This window comes from Gymnoscopelus microlampas, assembly GCF_963454915.1.
Source record: "Gymnoscopelus microlampas genome assembly, chromosome: 14".
Classification (NCBI taxonomy): Eukaryota; Metazoa; Chordata; class Actinopteri; order Myctophiformes; family Myctophidae; genus Gymnoscopelus; species Gymnoscopelus microlampas.
In genome coordinates, this window is record NC_139951.1 from 27,013,137 (window position 1) to 27,034,210 (window position 21,074).

At 38.4% G+C, this 21,074-nt stretch overlaps 3 protein-coding genes across 5 annotated transcripts; 1 reads left to right on the forward strand and 2 right to left on the reverse strand.

Moving 5' to 3' along the window:
- Window positions 1-209: 209 nt before the first annotated feature.
- On the forward strand, window positions 210-13,019 carry LOC311059791 (receptor-type tyrosine-protein phosphatase H-like). Of its 2 annotated transcripts, XM_084077852.1 has the most exons (22): window positions 210-889; window positions 2,152-2,257; window positions 2,525-2,560; window positions 2,966-3,244; window positions 3,524-3,802; window positions 4,099-4,377; window positions 4,781-5,050; window positions 5,778-6,035; window positions 6,584-6,838; window positions 7,235-7,486; window positions 7,662-7,898; window positions 8,015-8,293; window positions 8,464-8,551; window positions 8,666-8,713; window positions 8,832-8,913; window positions 9,086-9,176; window positions 9,392-9,468; window positions 10,114-10,248; window positions 10,696-10,818; window positions 11,018-11,178; window positions 11,760-11,895; window positions 12,694-13,019. In XM_084077852.1, the coding sequence occupies exons 1-22, from the start codon at window positions 818-820 to the stop codon at window positions 12,847-12,849; spliced, it is 3,699 nt and encodes a 1,232-aa protein (XP_083933978.1). In that variant the 5' UTR covers window positions 210-817; the 3' UTR covers window positions 12,850-13,019. The 2 variants fall into 2 exon arrangements, with proteins under 2 accessions (XP_083933978.1, XP_083933979.1); XM_084077853.1 differs by lacking the exon at window positions 2,525-2,560.
- Window positions 13,020-13,147: 128 nt separating this feature from the next.
- LOC311059798 (putative nuclease HARBI1) lies at window positions 13,148-16,427 on the reverse strand. The gene is made up of 4 exons (XM_084077864.1): window positions 16,003-16,427; window positions 15,494-15,654; window positions 14,576-14,759; window positions 13,148-13,837 (listed from the first exon to the last, which is right to left on the reverse strand). Exons 1-4 carry the CDS (start codon window positions 16,370-16,372, stop codon window positions 13,557-13,559), a joined length of 996 nt encoding a protein of 331 aa, XP_083933990.1. The 5' UTR covers window positions 16,373-16,427; the 3' UTR covers window positions 13,148-13,556.
- A 1,189-nt stretch (window positions 16,428-17,616) lies between these two features.
- On the reverse strand, window positions 17,617-20,827 carry pigp (phosphatidylinositol glycan anchor biosynthesis, class P). Of its 2 annotated transcripts, none has more exons than XM_084077869.1 (5): window positions 20,658-20,827; window positions 18,850-18,934; window positions 18,623-18,695; window positions 18,278-18,396; window positions 17,617-17,969 (listed from the first exon to the last, which is right to left on the reverse strand). In XM_084077869.1, the coding sequence occupies exons 2-5, from the start codon at window positions 18,932-18,934 to the stop codon at window positions 17,854-17,856; spliced, it is 393 nt and encodes a 130-aa protein (XP_083933995.1). In that variant the 5' UTR covers window positions 20,658-20,827; the 3' UTR covers window positions 17,617-17,853. The 2 variants fall into 2 exon arrangements, with proteins under 2 accessions (XP_083933995.1, XP_083933996.1); XM_084077870.1 differs by lacking the exon at window positions 20,658-20,827 and adding an exon at window positions 19,401-19,501.
- Between the last annotated feature and the right edge of the window lie 247 nt (window positions 20,828-21,074).

Genomic DNA, 21,074 nt, shown 5'->3' on the forward strand with positions numbered 1-21,074 from the left:
TCTAAAGAAATTATCTTAAAAACTCTTAAGGTAAATACAAATTTAAGTGAATGAGTGCTTAACATATGAGTATCATATTTTGGACCTCAATTCCAGTATTTCAGTTTCGTCCACATTTATTTAGTTTTACTTCCTTCATTTCATCGTTTCCTCATTGGACCAGTTATCTTTAAAACATTTTATTGCCTTCCCTGACATCATATATAGTGTGTGTAATAAATTAGTTCAATGATGTTAGGCTCTGCTGAAATGTGTTGAGAACTGTACTTACTTCCTTGTAGAGTCAGTACTGTAAACAAAAACGGTAGGCTTCTTTGAATAGGGCTCAGAAACCAATCTGAAAAGATAAGCTAGATAGTTTGATAAACAGTTGGTGTTAGAGAATGCTTATCTTTCTTTATGCCACAAAGCTAATTACAAGCTTGCACTTTGACAGAGAAATACATTTGTTGACACAACTATTATGATAATTTTACTGGGCTGTACATTTCACAAGTGGCAGGCCATGAACGTTACTAAGGAAGTACCAGGCGGGGCAAAGGTCTCTGTGGTTTGTACTGGGTTGGAAAAGAGAAGTAACAATAAATTAGATCTCTGACAGCCATGAATGAGAATCAGAGGTGACAACGAGGACAAGTGGAGGATAAAATATCAGCACAGGTGGAATGAAGTAAATAGTGGACTACTACAGTTAGTGTTGGTTGTTTTCATCATAACACTGTTAATAGTCCGTAGAAACCTGGAATTGTTTCTTGTTGAAGCGAATAAAGGGAGGTCAGCAAGCTTGTAGCATAGCTTAATAACTACAGTATGTAAGATGACTAAGTCTTTCTCTTACAAAATGAAACTGGCTACCTTGCTGCTGGGCCTCTGTCTAACTCATTTTTTGGTAAGTTTTGTTTCTCTTACATTGATTGTTGTTTTGTTGTTGGATTGCATAGTTTGCTTTAAGTTATCAGTTAAAAAAACATAGCTGTCAAATGACAATGAAGATAATGTGTACACATATTTTGAATAGTGCAAACAGTAGAATATAATTGTTGTCTGATTGTTACAATCAGGTTGTAATTGTAAGGTTTTAAAGGTGAGGTACATGTTAAGACATTGAAACATGAAAATGCCTTTTTTTAACGTGGTCTCCAGTAATGTGCTGTCACTAACTTCCTCATGGAAACTACAGCATTAACATAGGAAACAACCCACTCTTAAGATAAAGGAAAATGTGTCTCAAATAATGCATTCTGTGCATAGCCTAATGTAGATAGTGTGTATTTGTGTTGCTGTGTACTGTTCCATGACTTTATCTGTTAAAATAATTTGTAATGTAAATGTAATAATAGCAGATGTCATATAGCCCATACAAGTTTTTATCAATATATTTTATTTTCTCACTCAAATGTCATTACAGTGCAACAGTACAAAATAAAATAAAGTAAATCGTACCATTAGGCACTGGCACAAAACCTGGACTGCACTATCCTTTACGTGACGTCATAATTTACCATAATGTTATAGCCTAATGATGATGTTTCCTGGCATCCTCAATGTTAATAAATATGTCTATTTGTTTTATTACCGAGGCACCTTATGTGGATTCAAAGTATCATTTGTTATTGGGCTTTTTTCTTTATGAAATTAGGTTGAGGCTAAGGTCAGTAGGATCACACAAAGATAAAGATCAAAGCAGATGGAAAAAATGTAATGCCAAAAAAATAATTCCAGATAAGAGATATTTTTATTCAGAATTGTGGTTAATGGCTCATCAATACATACTGTACTGTAACTCATTCAGTGTGCACCAGTCTACAAAAATGTTTTTTAAATAATATTATTAATAATGATAAAGCATGGTTGGTATCAGTTAGGGTAAGTCACGTGGCATGGTTTAGTATAGCTATTATTAACTGACAACAGAAAAAAGGAGAAATGACACTGTGGCATCTGTAAGAAAAGATTGCCTTTGTGAGTGTGAAAACCACTGGGCCATTTTCTTATCAGACCACATTTTCACATCAATATCCTCAGTGTTCATTTAACTTTGAGTGTAAAAATGTGTCAAAACATGTCAAGCTAAATATCTATGTAGCCTTTACGTTACTGAGAGCTTATATTTTCCTTGTGTCCTAACAAACTGTATGATTCGATCATTAGTGTGAAACTGAAGCCAATGAAAGTACGGAGAGCACAACGACAACAGTTCTATCACACACAGCATCTCTGCCACAAGCAGAGATAACCGCAACAAAAGCAGAACCTGGTAAGCAGCCATGACGTATCTGTGTCAGTGTGGGTAGTGAGTGATTTATTGTTTCCTTGATTTGTAAATTGTAATGCAGAATTGACTATTAAATCATTATTAAGGAACATATTCAATTGTATAGCCTGGCATTTATCTCCAATTTACATTTTGATTTAAGTTTAGAAATGGTGAGGCTACTCCAGTCAATCAGAATTCTTTCTTATTTAAGATATTGTTACCACTTGTTTTCTGTCCATTAATGATGATTGCCAATTTCTTTCCTAGATCCAGAAAATGTGCATGATGTGCAAAATGCTTCAGGTAGGTCATCATAGAACAGATTTGGAGTCTGTCTTTTGTTACAGATAGGGGACTATATACGTATGAGATAACTGTATTTATTTAACTGACTGATTTTGATTAATTCCCATCGTAATATGAGAATTTCAGATTCTGAGACTAACACATTTGTCATTAATGACGCTGTTAGAAGTAAAATGTTTAAAGCATTGCAATGAATTCTGCAAAAACAAAACAAAAACACAGGATTGAAAAAAATCACATAAACACTGTCAATTCAGACAGATATTTATAATTCCTGCCTGTAATTACAAGTGCATGTCTTTCTTTTTTTAGTTTTTTGTTTTGCTTCGAATATCATCATTAAAATGTCCTAGCCTACTGTATAATGATGACTTTAAAACAAATCCCATATATCTTTATCAGGTCCTGGTAATGTACTTGATTTGACGGTGTCAGGGCAAACTGAGAAAAGTATAACTCTAAAATGGAGTCCGGTGGGTAACATTACAACATACAGGATACAATATTTTGAAAGTGGTAACACCAACACCATCAAGGATGAAGAGGTCAATGGAACAGCAGAAATGACACCAATTCACCATGTGGTCTCACCTCTCGCTAGTGGGACTACATATAACTTCACCCTCTTCACTGTGTCTGGCAATGTTGACAGCACTGGCTATAACTTTACAGCTACTACAGGTAAGTGACCACGGGACAGAATTATTAGGCTTATATACACTGTGCGTATGACAGAAATAGCTTTATTTAACCAACTGATTTTGTTCCCTTAATATGATAATCTCAGACTCTGACACTAACACATTTTATATCAATGACACTTAAAAGTTAAGATGTTTGCAATGATTTCTGCAAAAACAAAAACTCTGGATTGAAATAAATACTGTCTGCCACGTTGTCTGTATTAACAACTGCATGTCCTGCTGTGACGACTTAAAAAAACACTTTTCTCTTTTTCAGTTCCTGAAGATGTACTTTATGTGACGGTGTTGGAGCAAAATGAGACCAGTATATCTCTGGAATGGAGTACGGTGAATAACATTACAACATACAGGATACTATATTTTGAAAGTGGTAACACCAACACCATCAAGGATGAAGAGGTCGATGGAACAGCAGAAATGACAACAATTCACCATGTGGTCTCACCTCTCACTAGTGGCACTACATATAACTTCACCCTCTTCACTGTGTCTGGTAATCTCAACAGCACTGGATATAACTTTACAGCTGCTACAGGTAAGTGACCACGGGACAGAATTATTGGGCTTATATACACTGTGCATATGACAGAAATAGCTTTATTTAACCAACTGATTTTTTAAATAAATTCCCATCTTCCTTAATATGATAATCTCAGACTCTGACACTAACACATTTTATATCAATGACACTGTTAAAGGTTAAGCTGTTTGGATTGAATTCTGCAAAAACAAAAACTCTGGATTGAAATAAATACTGTCTGCCACATTGTCTGTATTAACATCTGCATGTCCTGCTGTGACGACTTAAAAAAACACTTTTCTCTTTTTCAGCTCCTGAAGATGTACTTGATGTGAAGGTGTTGGAGCAAAATGAGACCAGCATATCTCTGGAATGGAGTACGGTGAATAACATTACAACATACAGGATACAATATTTTGAAAGTGGTAACACCAACACCATCAAGGATGAAGAGGTCGATGGAACAGCAGAAATGACAACAATTCACCATGTGGTCTCACCTCTCACTAGTGGGACTACATATAGCTTCACCCTCTTCACTGTGTCTGGTAATCTCAACAGCACTGGATATAACTTTACAGCTGCTACAGGTAAGTGACCATGGAATCATATTTTACTATGCATGTAGTTAAAAGGTTTAAGAAACACTGTTCTACTACAATTGTAGTAGAACAGTGTTTCTTAAACTTTTTAATTTCAAAGACCCCCATAACTCTGAGTGTGTACACGGGTCCATTTGGTTCCATTTGTACACTCTCAGAGTTACAGACCTGTAAGGGTTCCTTTTGGAACCCCCTCAAGGAACCCTGAGGGTCCCTGGACCCCACTTTGGTAGAAAACAGCTTTAACTATATTTGTAACTATTAGTGTCAATTTATCTGTAACTATTGGGCTGACTGTACTTGATACTCTTTGTACTATAATCTAAAATTAAGCACAATTTATACAATAACAGTAGCATGTATTCTAATGGTGACACTTTCTCTACACCAGAGCCTGAAAATGTACATAATGTGACGGTGTTACAACGAAATGAAACCAGTATAACTCTGCAATGGAGCAGGGTGAAGGACATTCTAACATACCAGATACAATACGATGACGGTGTTGTGAATAACACGGAGAACATCACTGGGATAGAGGGACACACATCATTAGAGCATGTGGTCTCACCCCTCACTAGTGGGACAGTTTATAACGTCATCCTCTTCACCCTGTTCAGTTATACCACCAGCACTGGACACCCCTTTACAGCAGTAACTGGTAAGTGACTCTGGATACTTGACTTCCGATATAGGCTACAAATAATGACACGTGTGTTTCATCGACAAGAGTTGAGATCTAAAGAAAAAGCACATAACCACATGAACCCTAGTGTCTGTCCCTAATCTGGCACAAACATAAAATACCTGATCTAGATTTGCTATTTTCGGTAAAGATATTTAGTATAAAGGGAGGAAACGAGGGGGTCTAATACTAATATAGATGCCTGGGGGACTCTAGTGTAAGTGGTTAAGCCCTATATACTTTGACGTATGACAAACTATGTGTTGTGAGCTTGTAGATCTATTTTAATATTTCTATTATAACTATTCTATTTTAACCCTACAACTTTATAATGAAACAAAATATGGACACTAATGTGGTTAAAGTTTTGAACTATAAATTTGTAATCTAATCAATTAGTGTAATATCCACTGGTTGGTTTTCCCTCCTTACTTTCTTAGATTTTAGTGTGTACTTATGGGTGATCTTATCCCTGACAACAGACTTTTTATGACTTGTGACATGAACCTAACAGTTTATTGTATTATCATGCTGTATTTGTAATATGCTGCCTATAATATAAATAAGTATTTGTATTATGCGTCGTATTTGTCTGCTTGTAATACAAATAAGTATTTGTATTATGCTGCTTATAATACAAATAAGATAAGCATCTTATCTGATCTTATCTTGTTAGACTGACTAACATCTCTTTCCATCCCAGCTCCTAGCAATGCAGAGGATTTCAAAGCAGTTGAGCAAAACGAGACCAGCATAACGCTGCAGTGGAGCAAAGTGAACAACATCAGTAAATATGTACTTAAGTTCAATGGAAACGAGACAACTGTTCACACACCGGACGGAAGTGAAAGTGTGAAACACCTTGTCTCATCACTCATGAATGGGACTCAGTATGACTTCACTCTCTTGACTGTGTTTGAAAACGTCACCAGCAGTGGAGCAAACCTCATTGCAGCCACTGGTAAGACATCTTATTAGGTAGTTATTCTATGATTTCTAGTATCACAGTGAGTATTAGGAGGACTTCATGTTTTGTTTTAAGGTGCTGTAAGTGATATTTTATGGTTAAAACTGAAAGTAGTTAAAGTTAAAGCTCTATATTCTGACAGTAATTATATATACATACCGGTAGACATTTTATTATTTTGTTATATAAATTGGCTTTGAATGAAACTTTTAGTGTGTGCCTCTGACTCACTTTAATGGACAGATTTTCATGCGATGAAATACTGTGCACCACTTCAAATACTGTCCATCCATTGCTTTATTAGGGAATTAGACATGTGAAATGTAGGCTACTTCAGATAATAACGTGAATGTTTATTATGGTAGAAATATTATTTCACATTGTATTCCATGATGAAGGCTACTATCTAATTCAAATGTTTTAATATTTTATTAAAAAATATATATATAATGAATGTGTTAATACAGACCTCAGACTAATGGCCATGCACAACAATATAATACATTTTCTACCTTTTTCCTATTTTCCCTTTTTACCTCTAGCTCCAAGCATGGTAGATGATTTCAAAGCAGTTGGGCAAAATGAGACTAGTATCACTCTACAGTGGCGCAAAGTGAACATCAGCGACTATGTACTTTACTTCAATGGAAGTGAGACAAGCATCACTGCAGAAGATGAAAGTGAACTAGTTACATACAAGGTGTCATCTCTAGATGCTACGAATCAATATGAATTCACTCTCTTCACTGTGCTGAACAATGTCAGCAGCACTGGGAAAAACCTCTTAGCAGTCACAGGTAAGACGTTTGGAACGTTTTCATATTGTGTATTTTATGCCAGTGGTTCTCAAACATTTTCTTATCAAGAAACCCAAAGTGATATGTATTTGGCCATGGACCCCTATTTGAAGACATTTTTGGCCAGGGATCCCCATAAGATATTTCAATATTCTTAAAAAAAATAACAGATCTACGAGCTTAAAACGCATCACAATCCGAAAAATTGGAGGGCTTCTAGGGGATTGTAGTTCTGCTATTTTCGAACAATGTTGGCATAGCTTCTCTTCTGGGGGGTCCCTGGCACATGGTCTTTTCAAATGGGGTTCTGAGGCTATTACATATGAAAGTTAATTGAAAGCTTGTGATTACTTGAGTTCAGGTAATGAGTGCCGACTTTCTTTCTTCTCCTACCAGCTCCCTCAAATGTGCGTGTTGTTGACTCCACAAACCGCTTTTTGACCAGTGTGATCCTGCAGTGGAATAAGATCCATGAAAAAACCACTTACATACTAAACATTGACGGGCGCAGTATACCCATAGACGATCAGTCCTCATATGTGACATACACAGTCAAGCCTCTCAAGCCTGGAACAGAATATCCTTACACTCTCTACACTGTGTTCCACAAGGTCAATAGCAGTGGCTTCGAAGATATCGCAGTCACAGGTATAGTACTCTTAATTATTTTTTACATAATATATGATATTGATTATGTTGCGACTAGCGTTTTGTTTAGGCGTGAAAGGATTACTCTGAATGTCTCATGTTCACAGTAGATGGTCATCAGTTCAAGTCTTATTACATGTAAAAATTTGTATTTGTTTTAATCCACTCTTCATAGTCATAAACTGTACCGCATCACCTTGGAGTTTTACCAACTCAGCAATCACAGCGAAGATCGAGGGTGTATTCTCATATGGAAACGCTACTAATGGATCAAGAACACATCACAGTCCAGGAGGTGGCACTGTGTCCTTTACTGACCTGTACCCTGGCTCTACCTATAATGTGTCTCTGTGGTACACAAAGGAGGGGCTTTCAGAACCACTTCTACAGTGTGAACACAACCTAACCATAAGTGAGTCTCTAAAATATCAAATTAATCATGATTTTGCCTAAACAGTTTATATAGGGAATCGCTGTTTTAGAAGTTACTTCTGAGCCTATTAAGGACAGTCGTCTTGTTTTGTTCAGTTCCCCCAGATATACAAGTACACTGTGTCCAAGGGGCTGCTGCTCACGCTATTCATCTGAACTGGGATGTGCCGGCTGGGGTGTGGACCCAAGTGGAGGTGAATGTGACAGGAAAAGAAAGTGACACTGTGGGACAGAACGGCGAGTTGACAGCAACAATTGGTGGGTTACAACCTGCCAAGACCTACAAAGTGTCTGCAGTGTTCGAAGTGCAGTCCACAGAGTCAGGACTCTTGAGGAGTAAAGTCGCTGAGACTACTTGCTCCACTTATCCAGGAGGTGCGTTGATGGACTTATTGAATTACATAAACATGTACTTTCTGTCATCAGTTTAGAGTCTTAACTTAAATACAAAACCACACCCTCACTTTATCATTTATCATTTCTGAAATTTGTTTTATGTCAATCTCAACGCAGAGCACCTTTAAACCAAGTTTCATTTCTTGTAGGGGTCATAGCAGGATCTGTGCTGGCCGTGCTGCTATTCTGTCTCCTGATTTGTTTGGCTGTCTTCATTTGGCTCCGGAAACCTTTCAGGTTAATAACAGTTCTTCATTGATAATAATAAAAAAAGAACCTTAAATATACTCTGAGAGAATAGGTGACCCCTAAATAAATGGTTAATTTACATTGTTTCCTCCCCCCTGGCAGGAAGGAATCATACATGGACAGTTTCAAACGCTCTAGTGTCAAATACAAGTATGTATGCATGAGGAACAACACTTGCAGTGTGGTGGAATACACAAAAGCAGAGAAAAGTCAGGGATACAAATTCACCCCAAAAAAATCTGTTTGTTATCCATCCATTGTTTTCCAGCGATATTCCTGTGGAGAAGTTTCCAGATTACTTCTATGAAATGAGTAGGGATGAAGACAGAGCATTCATCGAGGAGTACGAGGTACTGGACACTGTAATATAATACAGGCTGTGTATTATACATTTTTATTATAAATACATGTTTGCTGTTCTGTATTTCTTCCATGTGTACATATTGCCGTTGGGATAATGGTACAGTTGATCTGTCTTTTGTATGTTGATTCACATATATTTTAATTCTTATTTTCATGCAGGGCTTCTTTCCAGTGGGAACGGAGCAGACACACAAAACAGCAGAGTTTCCAGACAACAAGCCAAAGAATCGCTTCACCAATGTGCTGCCATGTAAGTCGGTCACACAAAGGCTTGCTACTTCCTTCTATCGGCAGCTATATGAAGACTTGTAATGTTTTTGTCTGCTTTTAAAAGTGACTTGCTACTATATGTAACCAAGTAGTGGATTATGCTATTTGACTGCACACAGCCTGGTTCTTCATTTGTCCCACAATACAATGCTGGACTGCATGCGGTTAAACCAAACTATTGGTTTCTCATTCTAGATGACTGGTCTCGGGTGAAGCTATCAACAATACAACATGATGAGACCTCTGACTACATTAATGCTTGTTATATACCAGTAAGTGCAACTTGATATCTGTTAGCCTAACCGTAAGCTCTCTAAAAGTGTCACTGGGCAGCTTGGGGCAAACTCTTACTCCCAGTTTCTCAGGAAGAGAGCAAATGTTCCATGAGTTCAATTAATGTGCCTATTGACTATTATTCACATCGGCCAATTTGCCAGTAAGATGGGGTTTTCCATCCAGAGTATGATGAAAGAGCATAATGACCACCGTGGGAATAATGGTCAATAAGTTGAACTGCAGTTGTCAGTAAATTACCACTAATAGTGTATGCTGGCATTCTACACAGTACCATCGCTGTCAGGCAGAAACCTTGTATTATTTTTTTTCATAAATGAATGCCCTATTTTATACTTCATTGTATGACACAAAAGAAGGGAAGAAGGGAAAACAATCTACAAGCTTGCAATGCATTGCATCGCGCTGCGTTGGGAGCTTATAAATCTGCAGTTTTCACTGTTTCGGAACATAAAAGTGGGTTTCATTATAAAAAGTATTAAAAAGAGCTTGTGACTAATAACCACATCCATTGGAACAGTTTCCCCCCCCTTTTTTTTGAAAAGTGATGGCTTTGGACATAAAAGATTTATGCCCAACAGCAATAATATGCGCATATTGCTTATTGTGTTTTTTGTTCTTAGGGTCATGGCAATATCAGACAGTACATTGCTGCCCAGGGTCCTCTACCCACCACAGTCAATGACTTCTGGAGGATGATCTGGGAGCAAAGGGTAAAGGGCGTGGTCATGGTAACCAACTGCACAGAGGGGGGACGGGTGAGTTTTCAGGAATGTCAGATAGTGCTATATTGTCACATTTATATCAAGAAAGTATTTTTTTTAATTTGTGCTCTGATATGGACTGTTTAAAAATGTTCAAATATTCAGTGCTACTGGCCTTGCATTACGTTGTTATTGTTAATGGGTAATGGCCGGGGTAATACTATATACCGCCATCAATACATGTCATTATCCCGAAACCAAAAAGTGGAAGAGCCAATCGGCGTCTGTCAATCACACGCGGTGATTGACAGACACTGATTGGCTCTTCCACTTTTTTCCCCCCGCAAAACACCCACCCAGCGCTTGGGACCAGACCGGTCTGCAGAAGACACGTGAAAATGTGAATTTCATGCGACCGGGATGGTTTATAAGGCTACAGTGAAGCCACAGTGGACAATAAAGTTTCTACTTTATTCTGTTGTCAACATTTCCTTCTCCCAGGTCAAGTGTGACCAGTACTGGCCACTGGATTCCACTCCTTGCCAATACGGAGACTTCTTGATCACCATCAATTCTGAGCACAGGGAAACCAACTGGACACTCAGAGAATTTGGAGTGAAACATGTAAGAGACATCTCAAACTCTAATGAGCAGATTGTGACATTGTGACGCAAATAATTATGCTATTTATTACACATCTCCATGTTCAAACAGAATGAATGAAAGTTGCAAAACATCTACTGTCAGAGTCAAAATGTATGGATTTGTTTTGACACTTTATTCCGCTGGTATCTGATACTGCGTGTGGGATTCTTCCTCACAGACGGAAACCTCAGAGGAACGCACGGTGAAACAATTCCACTTCACAGCCTGGCCGGACCATGGAGTCCCAGAGGGAACAGAAGCTCTAATCCAGTTCAGGGGGCTGGTCAGGCAGCACATAGAGAATGAGGGGGCCAGGGCACCAACTGTGGTTCACTGCAGGTACACTACAAGACTGATATTCCTGTCGAGGGCATGCATAGCCATCTCTTTTCTTTTCTGCGTTATTGTTAAGGTATTACTGCTTTTCTGTAAAGCACTTCTGCTTTATTTATTTATTTTTTATTATTATCTGTAAAGCACTTTGAGCTGCATTCATGTCATGAAAGGTGCTATATAAATAAAGTTTACTATTATTATTTCATATTTTCCCAGAAGACCAGCAACTCAGGACAAGGAGCCTATAAGATTGCAATGCAATGTTAGCCCGTATACACATTTCTAATACTTCTAGACATATAACTAATACTTGCATGCAAAGTGCACTAAATCTAACTTTTAGTGAGTTTAAAGACAGGACAAGAGATCATTTTAAATGCTGGAAATGCAAATGTGAAAAACGGTACAGATGTATAATTTGGCATTCTCAGTAACAATATGTTATATACATTTTGGAAATCAGTCCCAACCCAACAGTCGCAAAACATCTAGTAAATCTCTTGTCAGGAGTGGAAGAAGTCCACCCTGGTAAACTGATCCAAGCTCTGGATAAACAAATACAAATCTTTCTGTCTCTCTGTCAGTGCTGGAGTGGGGAGGACCGGTACCATTATTGCCCTGGATGTGCTACTCCAGCAGCTAGAGCAGGAGGGAAAGGTGGGCGTAGCTTCCTATGTTCACAAGATGAGACTGAGTCGGCCACTCATGGTGCAGACAGAGGTAAGGCTTTAACCACTAAGACCCTTTACCCTTACTTAGTAAAACAACCTTTTTGGCAAATATTCCCCCCGGAAATTGCATTGATAGGTCTATGTTGTGTCTTGATAGTTATAGATCACCAATTTTAACAACCTGATCAGGGACTACAGATGAAAATGAGCTCTTTGCCAACACTGGCTCATTTACATTGATGTGAAAACTGAAATGATGATTAATGTGCATTGTCCCTGGAAAAAAAAGAAAAATAGGGGTTCAATTGGTTAACATAAGGCTGTGCGATATGACTTAATATCAGTATCACAATTATTTCAAACTGTTCCCTTGATTACGATTAATGAATAATTTTTTAATTGAAAATAGCAGATCTACAAGCTCACAGCATGTTGAGCTTGTAGATCAGCCATTTTCACTTTTTTTGTAGGCCCCATCGTACAATGACGTATTCTACTAGGTTAAATGGTTAATCAGCCTAATAGATTTAGTCGATTATAAAAAAAATCTATTATTTTTTTTTTTTTTCTAAACCTGCTTCTCCATTCATCTATTAATCTAACCAAGATTAAGTTATTGGTTCTGAAAATCTTTTTTTTTATATATTTTCGGTTAATTGCCCAGCCCTAGGTTAACATGAATGTCTCAGTTCCAAATGGCGATGTGCGCTTCAGGCAAAGCCTACTGCTGTGCTGTACTGTATGTGTTGAATCATCAACATGTACCTTGAGCATATATAAATACCCTTGATGCCCAGGTGAAGCTTATACAAGAATTCCAGTAACTCAGGTTTATTCTTACTTTCAGTCTCAGTATGCATTCCTGCACCAATGCATCTTGAATTTCCTGGAGTCTAACTCAAGACCTGAAGACAACCTATATGAGAACGCAGAGATGATATATGAAAATGCAACAGCACTCAGAGAGTTTCATTCATTTCAATCGACCAACAGAAATGTTTGATCGTTAAGTAATATCAACTCTGCATTCAGATATGGTACCAATTTAACTATAATGTAATTCACATCTGTATAAACTATTGTAACTATTGCTTTTGTAAGTATATTATTTTAATTTGTATATTCTAAATATTCTATAATATTGTATGAAAGAGTGTCGCTTTACAGAATGTATGTGTATATACTCAGGGAAATCACGGCACTTTAGGCTCCATTTAGACTATTGCCTTTTCCTTTATTTACAATGAAATGTAAAGTGTGCAAATAAATAATTGTATGAAAAAAACAATGAAAACATAACAAAAATTGGTCAAACTTTTTAGATGAAACATTCTGTCTATTGATACATTTCAGTAAAACATACTTCTGTGGCCTACTGGCAGTGTTCATACGAAGTTTGGCGCTGATCTGTCCAGCGTTTTGCAAGATTATTATAAAGTATTGGCACTTTGGCTACCAGTTTGTGCGGCCACCTTCTTGTCTCTTGAAAACTACTATTTAGATTATTCTGCCGTGGGCCGGCACCACTACAAGGACTTTGGTGTGCGTAGCATTATCGCGCACATTGTCATCATCTGCTGCCTTGGAATCCTGTTGCACATCAATGAACCATCGGAGTCTACTCCCAATGTTCATTCATTCAGTAACCCAGTCATTGCCCGAAATCCAATTCAATGTACTGATACATAGTGATCGTTTTGAGACACAACCTCAGTTTCGTCGGTCCGAAGGCGGGGCAGGAACAGAGAACTTCTTAGCAATGTTGTACAAGACACAACATGCCTTGATGATTAAAACCTTTTTGTCCAAAGCACTTTCTTTGGCAAAGCCCAGTTTCAAAAGGCACCCGAAACGCCTCTTCATGGAATAGAGAGTCTTCTGCATGACACTGTGAAGCTTGGCGTGAGCAACGTTGAAGGACTTGTCCTTTTCATTTGAGGGTTGTATAACAGGAGGCAGGACGTGTTTGCTCAAGGTATAGTCCTTCCCAGCTTTAAAAGAGGAAGAGGAAGAGGAGTTAATACTCAGTGGAAGGCAGGGTTATTGTATCAAGACAGTTTCAGTGCCATGGATAATGTGAAATATTTTTGGCACTTGCCATAATAAAGCAATACAAATGAATGTACCTAGTTGTTATTTGGTGTGCAATACATTGTATGACAAATTTGACTATGACAGTAACACGCGTTATGCGACCAGACACCCTTCATCCTAAATCATGCTAGCTCAGTTCTGTCCAATGAGCAAAGTAAAATGTTTGGGTGGCTTAGACCAGGCTATTACAGTGAGGAGTGACAAAGTGATAGCCGAAACATTCCAACGTTTGGCGACACACCTACTCATTCTTTTGTGTTTAAATTAGACAATTTTGTAGAATAAGACATCAAAACTGTTAAACTTTGGGTTGGGTACGTGGGTCAATGCATTAGCTGAACAAACAGTCGTCAATCCTCGTCCCTGCAATGTACTACAATGCAGTTTTTTGGGCTTGTTTAAAGTGTTTAGTCATCGCTTCATTTGGGCTTGTTTTCATAGACCCTGTTGCTTATTTCTCTCACTAAATATGGCAACACTGTGCACTACAATGCAGTTGGATGGGTTTGGTGATGAATATGGGGAAAGCATTTGAGCAAATGAGCACTTTAAACCTATGTGCATTGGCTATTTGAAAATAGCTGATGCGACGCGTTGTGAGCCTGTAGATCTGAAGAAAATGCGTGTTCATTTACCAATAACCCGGTAATCTCCATGCGCGTCTCCCTCCAGTTCCATCTTCCTGAGAGATGAGTCCCAGATGTCCTGTGGCGGGGTGCTCCCCGCACGGCAGTTCTCCTCCACGCTCAACAGGTTCCCGTCGCAGTCGCATATCATCTGGATCGCCACCGTCGAGTGACCCCAGTTGTTCAGAAAAGCCTGCATTGATTGATTGAATACTTTATTAGCAGTTTGCAAAAAAAAGCACAGAAAGTACAGTTCTATACAAAAGGATGATACAAGGATTAAACCCAAGAAAGCACTATGGCTTGTTTCCATTGGGGTCCTGTGTATTAAATTCATCGTAACATTTAGTGACAAGACAGACAAATATGCAATAGGCCTACTATGCATTCAGGTGGGAGTTCAGGTGATATTTAAGCTTGGACTTTTTACAGGTGCCAGTTCCGAAAAGGCTCTATTCACAGCAGCCATATTATGAAGACATTCACAGGTGATACCAATGATACTAATGAAGGCTCTGTTCCATTCTGGTCAAACAGAGTCAGTGTGCTGATATTGTGCATGTTGGCCCACTGGAAACACTCTGTTACACCAGTGGGTCTACAGTTGGGGTCCAGGGACCCTCATGGGCTTCCAAATGGCCCCTTACAGGTGTGTAACTCTGAGAGTGTACGGGTCCATTTGGTTCCATTTGTACACTCAGAGTTATGGGGGTCGGGTCGTGGAAACCACTGTGCTACACTAAATGGAACAGAGCCTTCATTAGTATCATTGGTAACACCTGTGAAGGAAGTGATAATATGGCTGCTGTGCATAGAGCCTATTGCAGCTACCTGTAAGTGCTCTTTTAGAGCGGTTTTGAAGGAGAGTAAGGATGCTTTTTTTGAATGACTGTTGGTACTAGGGCATTCCACATTTTGGTGGCATACCTGCAACGCCGCCGTGTCCGATACGCGGGTCTTGACCTTGAACTGCGCGCACTCCAGGACGCCCAGCACCCTGGGTATCCCGCAGAACCTCTCCATCTCGGACGCGACGTCGGCTCGGTCGTCGCTGCTGAACGGGAACGAGATGAAGTGATCGGCCATGCCTGAAAAATTAGGCCCGTCACAATTATTACATGATAGCAATTATTTGCGACAATCGCAATTATCTTTGCATGATCGTCATAATCGTGTCCATGTTGAAAAATGTCAATGTTAATTTTATTTTTACACGTTTTGAAAGTATAAAATATATCAGTAATTTCTTTGTATATTTAGGTTATTTGTCATATCTCTGCCCTGTGACATATTTGATTATGAAGTCTAAAAAGTCAAAAATTAAAGTTTGTATTCATACGTTCCTATGTTCAATGCCAAGAAAACACACAATTAAATCGTAATAATCGCAAATATTTGTGTGACAATTAATCGTCAACTTCGTGACACAGCCCTACCAGAGATGACTTTAGACACGATGCGGATGACATCGGCGCAATCGACCTGTTTCATGCCGGTCTTTTCTTGAATGGCGAGCGACAAAACGCCGTGGGCGTAGTAGTTGAGCGTGATCATGATCATGCCGTCCACGGACACGCCGGGCGTGTTCGCTTGGATCGCCCGCTGCATGCGGCGACCGATGTTGTCCGAGATGAACGTGATGCAGGCTCTGTTGAGGTGGAACGTCTGGAACAGAGCCTCGTCGTCGAAGTCATCGAAGCTGACCTCAGGCGACGAGGAGTCACCGCCACCACCATCATCACTGCTGTTGCTCTCCATTAGTTCATTCTGAACCATCAGCCAAACGGTGGGGTTTATAAAAGCCATTGTTTTGTTTTGTTTTGTTGTGCTACTGCAGCTGATCGCAAAGCCCAGGCTCCGGCAGGAAAGACGAAGGAAGTTGTGCCAGAGCGTTGCCAGGTTCTGCGAGAGAAACAAGCAAGCAGGTATAGGAAAACTAAGCCCAAAAGCACTTTAGGCCACATGAGCACGTTATATGTAATATCGGCAATTTGAAAATAAATAGTCTGAGCTAGTAGATCTGCTAGTTTCAAAATAATCTTGAAGAAAATGTGAAAAGGTGTGGAATATTTTTAAAACATTTTAACACACATGTTACCCTAACCCATAGTTTCAGATGGGGGGTCCACAGACAAATGTATGTTAAGTTGGGGGTCCTTGACATGAAAATGTTTGAGACCCACTGGTTTAAACTACGAGCCCAAATAGAAACAAGCCCCCCCCCCCAAAAAAAACAATTTACAGAAAAAGAATCCCAGAGTCGCTTATAATAAGCGGACATGGCAACACTGGGAAGTACTTGTTTTCGACGGAAGTGATTGCCACCAAATAACTGATCCGTCGCAACGCGTTGTTAGCTTGTAGATCCGTTATCTGTTGGCAGGGCAGGTGACACCGTCGTAAGACAGGCAGATAATTATTTTATGCCTCTGTTACATTAACAGCTTTGAAATATTAATAGGTACATGCAAGGATTAAATGTGCAACATAACTAGATAGTATGTTTCTTTTTCAATGTTTTAGAATGGAAGACAATCCGAGTTAAAAGTCAATCCTATCATTTATTAGACCATTTATACATGTATCTAATACGTTAAAAAAGGGACTAATAATAAATATCATGTGAAATATAATCAAGTCCAAGGTGTATTGATGTCTCATATATATATATATATATATATATATATATATATATATATATATATATATATATATATATATATATATATATATATATATATATATATATACACACACACACACACACACACACACACACACACACACACACACACACACACACACACACACACACACACACACACACTCTACATTTGTTCAGTTAAGTCTGAATTGTTACTGAAATATACATATTTTTTTAATAAGACAAATGTTGTCATTCAACTCTTTCAGCTGTAAATAATACTGCAGTCACGCTGGCCGCTCTTCAGAGAGAGTCACTGGCACTAGCCGTACCCGTGAGCAATTAAACAAATTAAACGTTTTTTGCAGTGATCCATCAAATGTGGTTGGCAATGAAGGCAAAATAATTTACAAGAACAATAAACTTTATTGCTCAAAAGGACATCAGTGCACTGAAACAGCAAACTTCATGGAGACTTTAATGATTATAAATAACAATAAAAAATAGACACACAAATAGAACCATTTCTAAACCACAACAAACCTTTTTCTGCATTATGTTATGTAAAAAGAAAAAAAGCATTCCTATCGCCCGACACCATATCTGTGATATAGCTCAGTATTGGCTGACCAATATATTGTGGTTATGACTTTGGAGACAAGTAAAACATTTTGTTGACTTCACTGATGTCAACATCCTTTAGCCTGGCTATCCCCCCTTTCTGGCAGTCATCCATCCTCTGTGCTTTGGCATAGGTATCTGTGATGATCAAGAGAGATACAAAATAAATGCAAGAGTTTAGGATGGGAAAGATGAGAAAAGTGCAAGAAAATCCTACCCACATATGCCATTATGTATATATACTGTATCTCTTCACTCTACTAAGAACATTTGACTGTTTCTATCTTGTTTTGTTTGCTTGCTCTTCCTTCTATCTCTATTCTTCCTCCCAGTTCCTGAAAAATGAAAATGATGGAGCCTGTACAAAAAACAATCACCAACTTCTTTACACCTGCAAACCTGTGATATGACAATAATCCTCATTCTGATAGATAGTAGATCCTAACCTGTGATGTTGTCCACTGAGTCGAGTGGAGCAGTATTGCACATGTTGATCCCAAACAACAGCACCACAGCAACGGTTAATGCAACCAGCAAGTAGATTGGAACAGCAAGGGCCCAGTATCTACACAACATGCAAATCAAGATGTATCACAATCAAAAGAGCAGAGACCTTAAGTTACTGAAAATAGAACAGATGGATTAAGATGTCCATGTGGTTCATATTAAATAATACAAAATAAAGGTAAATCATAAACATAGAAATAAATCCTCATGACCACATTGCAGCACCTTTCCATATAATAATTAAAACAAGTTTTAAAGCTAATTAACATATTTTTCATACTTACTTTTGAGGCCAGTATGTAAGCCCTACTGAATGAAGCCACTCGTCTGGAATGTATGCCCATAGACAAAACACAACTGCAGAGAAAGAGTGACAAGTTTATTATATGTATTGACAGGAACTGAACATAGATGTGGCCGATCTATTGTAAATAATGACAGTCCACAAGAACACTGAGAGCTACAATATATTTCCCTTTTATAGCAATGTAACACATGATGACTGACTTACAGAAACCAAACTGGGAACCAAGATACAGAACAAAGCCATAGATGGCCCTCTCGGGTAGGGGAGAGGGAGAATTCTCCACCATCATCTGAAACAACAATAAAGAATGAATATGTGATATATTTGTAATACTACAAAGTCGGCCATACCACCCAATTCAATTAAATTCAAAAGGTCAAAATCTAATAAAAACATTTGAACATGGGGAAAGTTGGAGGGGGTACAGCATTGTGTAAACAGAGCTATGTCACATTGAGGGTATCAGTGGTGTAAAGTATGTAAGTACACGTACTCAAGTACTGTACATCTCAGTCAAATATTATACTTTTACTCCACTACAATTATTTGAAAACTTTTGTTACTTGCAGATTTAAATTATTATACTATAAAACATACTTTAACCACTTTAGCCCTGAGTATTTCTTCCACCACTGCAGTGCCAGGGTATAAAGCTTTTTGAAACAAATAGCCAGACGCCAGGGACAAAAACAAACAAACAAACCAACCAAATAAGCAGATCTCTTTGGCTCTTGCCAATCAAAACAGCTACTCACCCACAACACAACGATTCTGAATAGATTCCAAGATATTTAGCAAATTAGCAGATAGCTAGCTTTACTAAACTGTTTACATGACTGAGAAACGCGCAATCAAGGAACCTCCCACTTGCAGTGTTGCCATGTCGGCTTATGATAAGCGACTTTGGGCTTATTTTTCTGTGTTTTTTTGGGGGGCTTAATTGTTTCTAAAGTGTAGGCCTACTTGCTTATTTAGGCTTGCTTCCAAATGTTTTAATTGTTATTTAAACCAGTGGTTCTCAAATATGTTTCATGAAAATGTTTTTGCGCCAGAGGAGCATTTGTGTTGTTAGAATGTTTAAAAAACATCCAAATATTCCATATTTTATTGCAAGAGTTTTTGAGAATAGTAGATCGACAAGCTCACAACGCGTCACCTCGCGGCGCGTTGTGAGCTTGTATATCGGCTATTTTGAAATAGTTTAAAGTATTTTTTTCAAAGGTTTCAAGTGCTTCTTTTAGGCTTGTTTTCCTAGCCCTGGTTGCTTATTTCTCTCACAAAACGTGGCAACGCTGCCCACTGGTCCAATGCAATATTATGCTCGTAATGCACCGTGCGTTACGTTAGTCACAATGGCAGTTCCATTAAATATAGTTGCCGATTATGTCTACTATGTATGTATAGGATGTATATAAACGAAGCAATTCAATTATTTTAAACATGGATAATTGTTGTATTTGACTTGCTGTCTATGTGAGAATAAATAATACTATTTGTCATCACATGTTACTGGAAGAGATTCCGCCAGTGTTGCCTTGTCCGCTTATTATAAGCGACTGTAATATTTATTTGTCTGTCTGCGGATCCCCATATGAAAATATGTTATGCCATACAAGATTTGTGTTGTTAAAAATAAAGTTTGCACATGAAAATTACAGGTCAGCTAAGAGGATTTTAAACCCAAGAAAGCCTATGGCTTGTTTCCATTGGGGTCCTTAGTACTCAATTCATACATTTAATGACAGACAGATAAACACTGCTATGCAAAACATCATAAAAACTGTTGGAAAAAACAAAACAAATATGTACAGTAAACAGTTCGGGGGATGGGGGCTTTGACTTTTACAGGGGCCAGTTTCGAATTGCAGCCACCTGTTTAGGGCGGTTTTGTGGAGGAGAGTAGGGTTTTACACTCCTTCACTACTTTTGGTAGGGCATTCCACACTTTTGTGGCATAGCAGGAGAACGAATTCAACTCCTTGTTTGTGCCAAATCTGAATATGATCACTTACCTTGACAACCTGTCTTCAATTATCCTACTTCACCAAAGGACGTTAAGACGAAGACTTAAACACATCTATTGTACCTACGCTGGTTAGAGAAAAGTCTATGGACAAAGTGCGTTTAAAGTCTAGACTCTGTCAAACCTGTTCTGTGCATGAGTGTAGGAAAAATGAATCACTTCCTTCTTCGTGCTGAAAGTGAAAGATAATGACCGTCAGTGGCAAATGATAGGCTTGAAGCCTGTGTCATTTATTGATTCTTTAATACCACATATGATATTCCACAGTAGAACAATAGAAAGAAATGTGTGTGTGTGTGTGTGTGTGTGTGTGTGTGTGTGTGTGTGTGTGTGTGTGTGTGTGTGTGTGTGTGTGTGTGTGTGTATGTATGTATGTATGTATGTGTGTATGTATGTGTGTATGTAT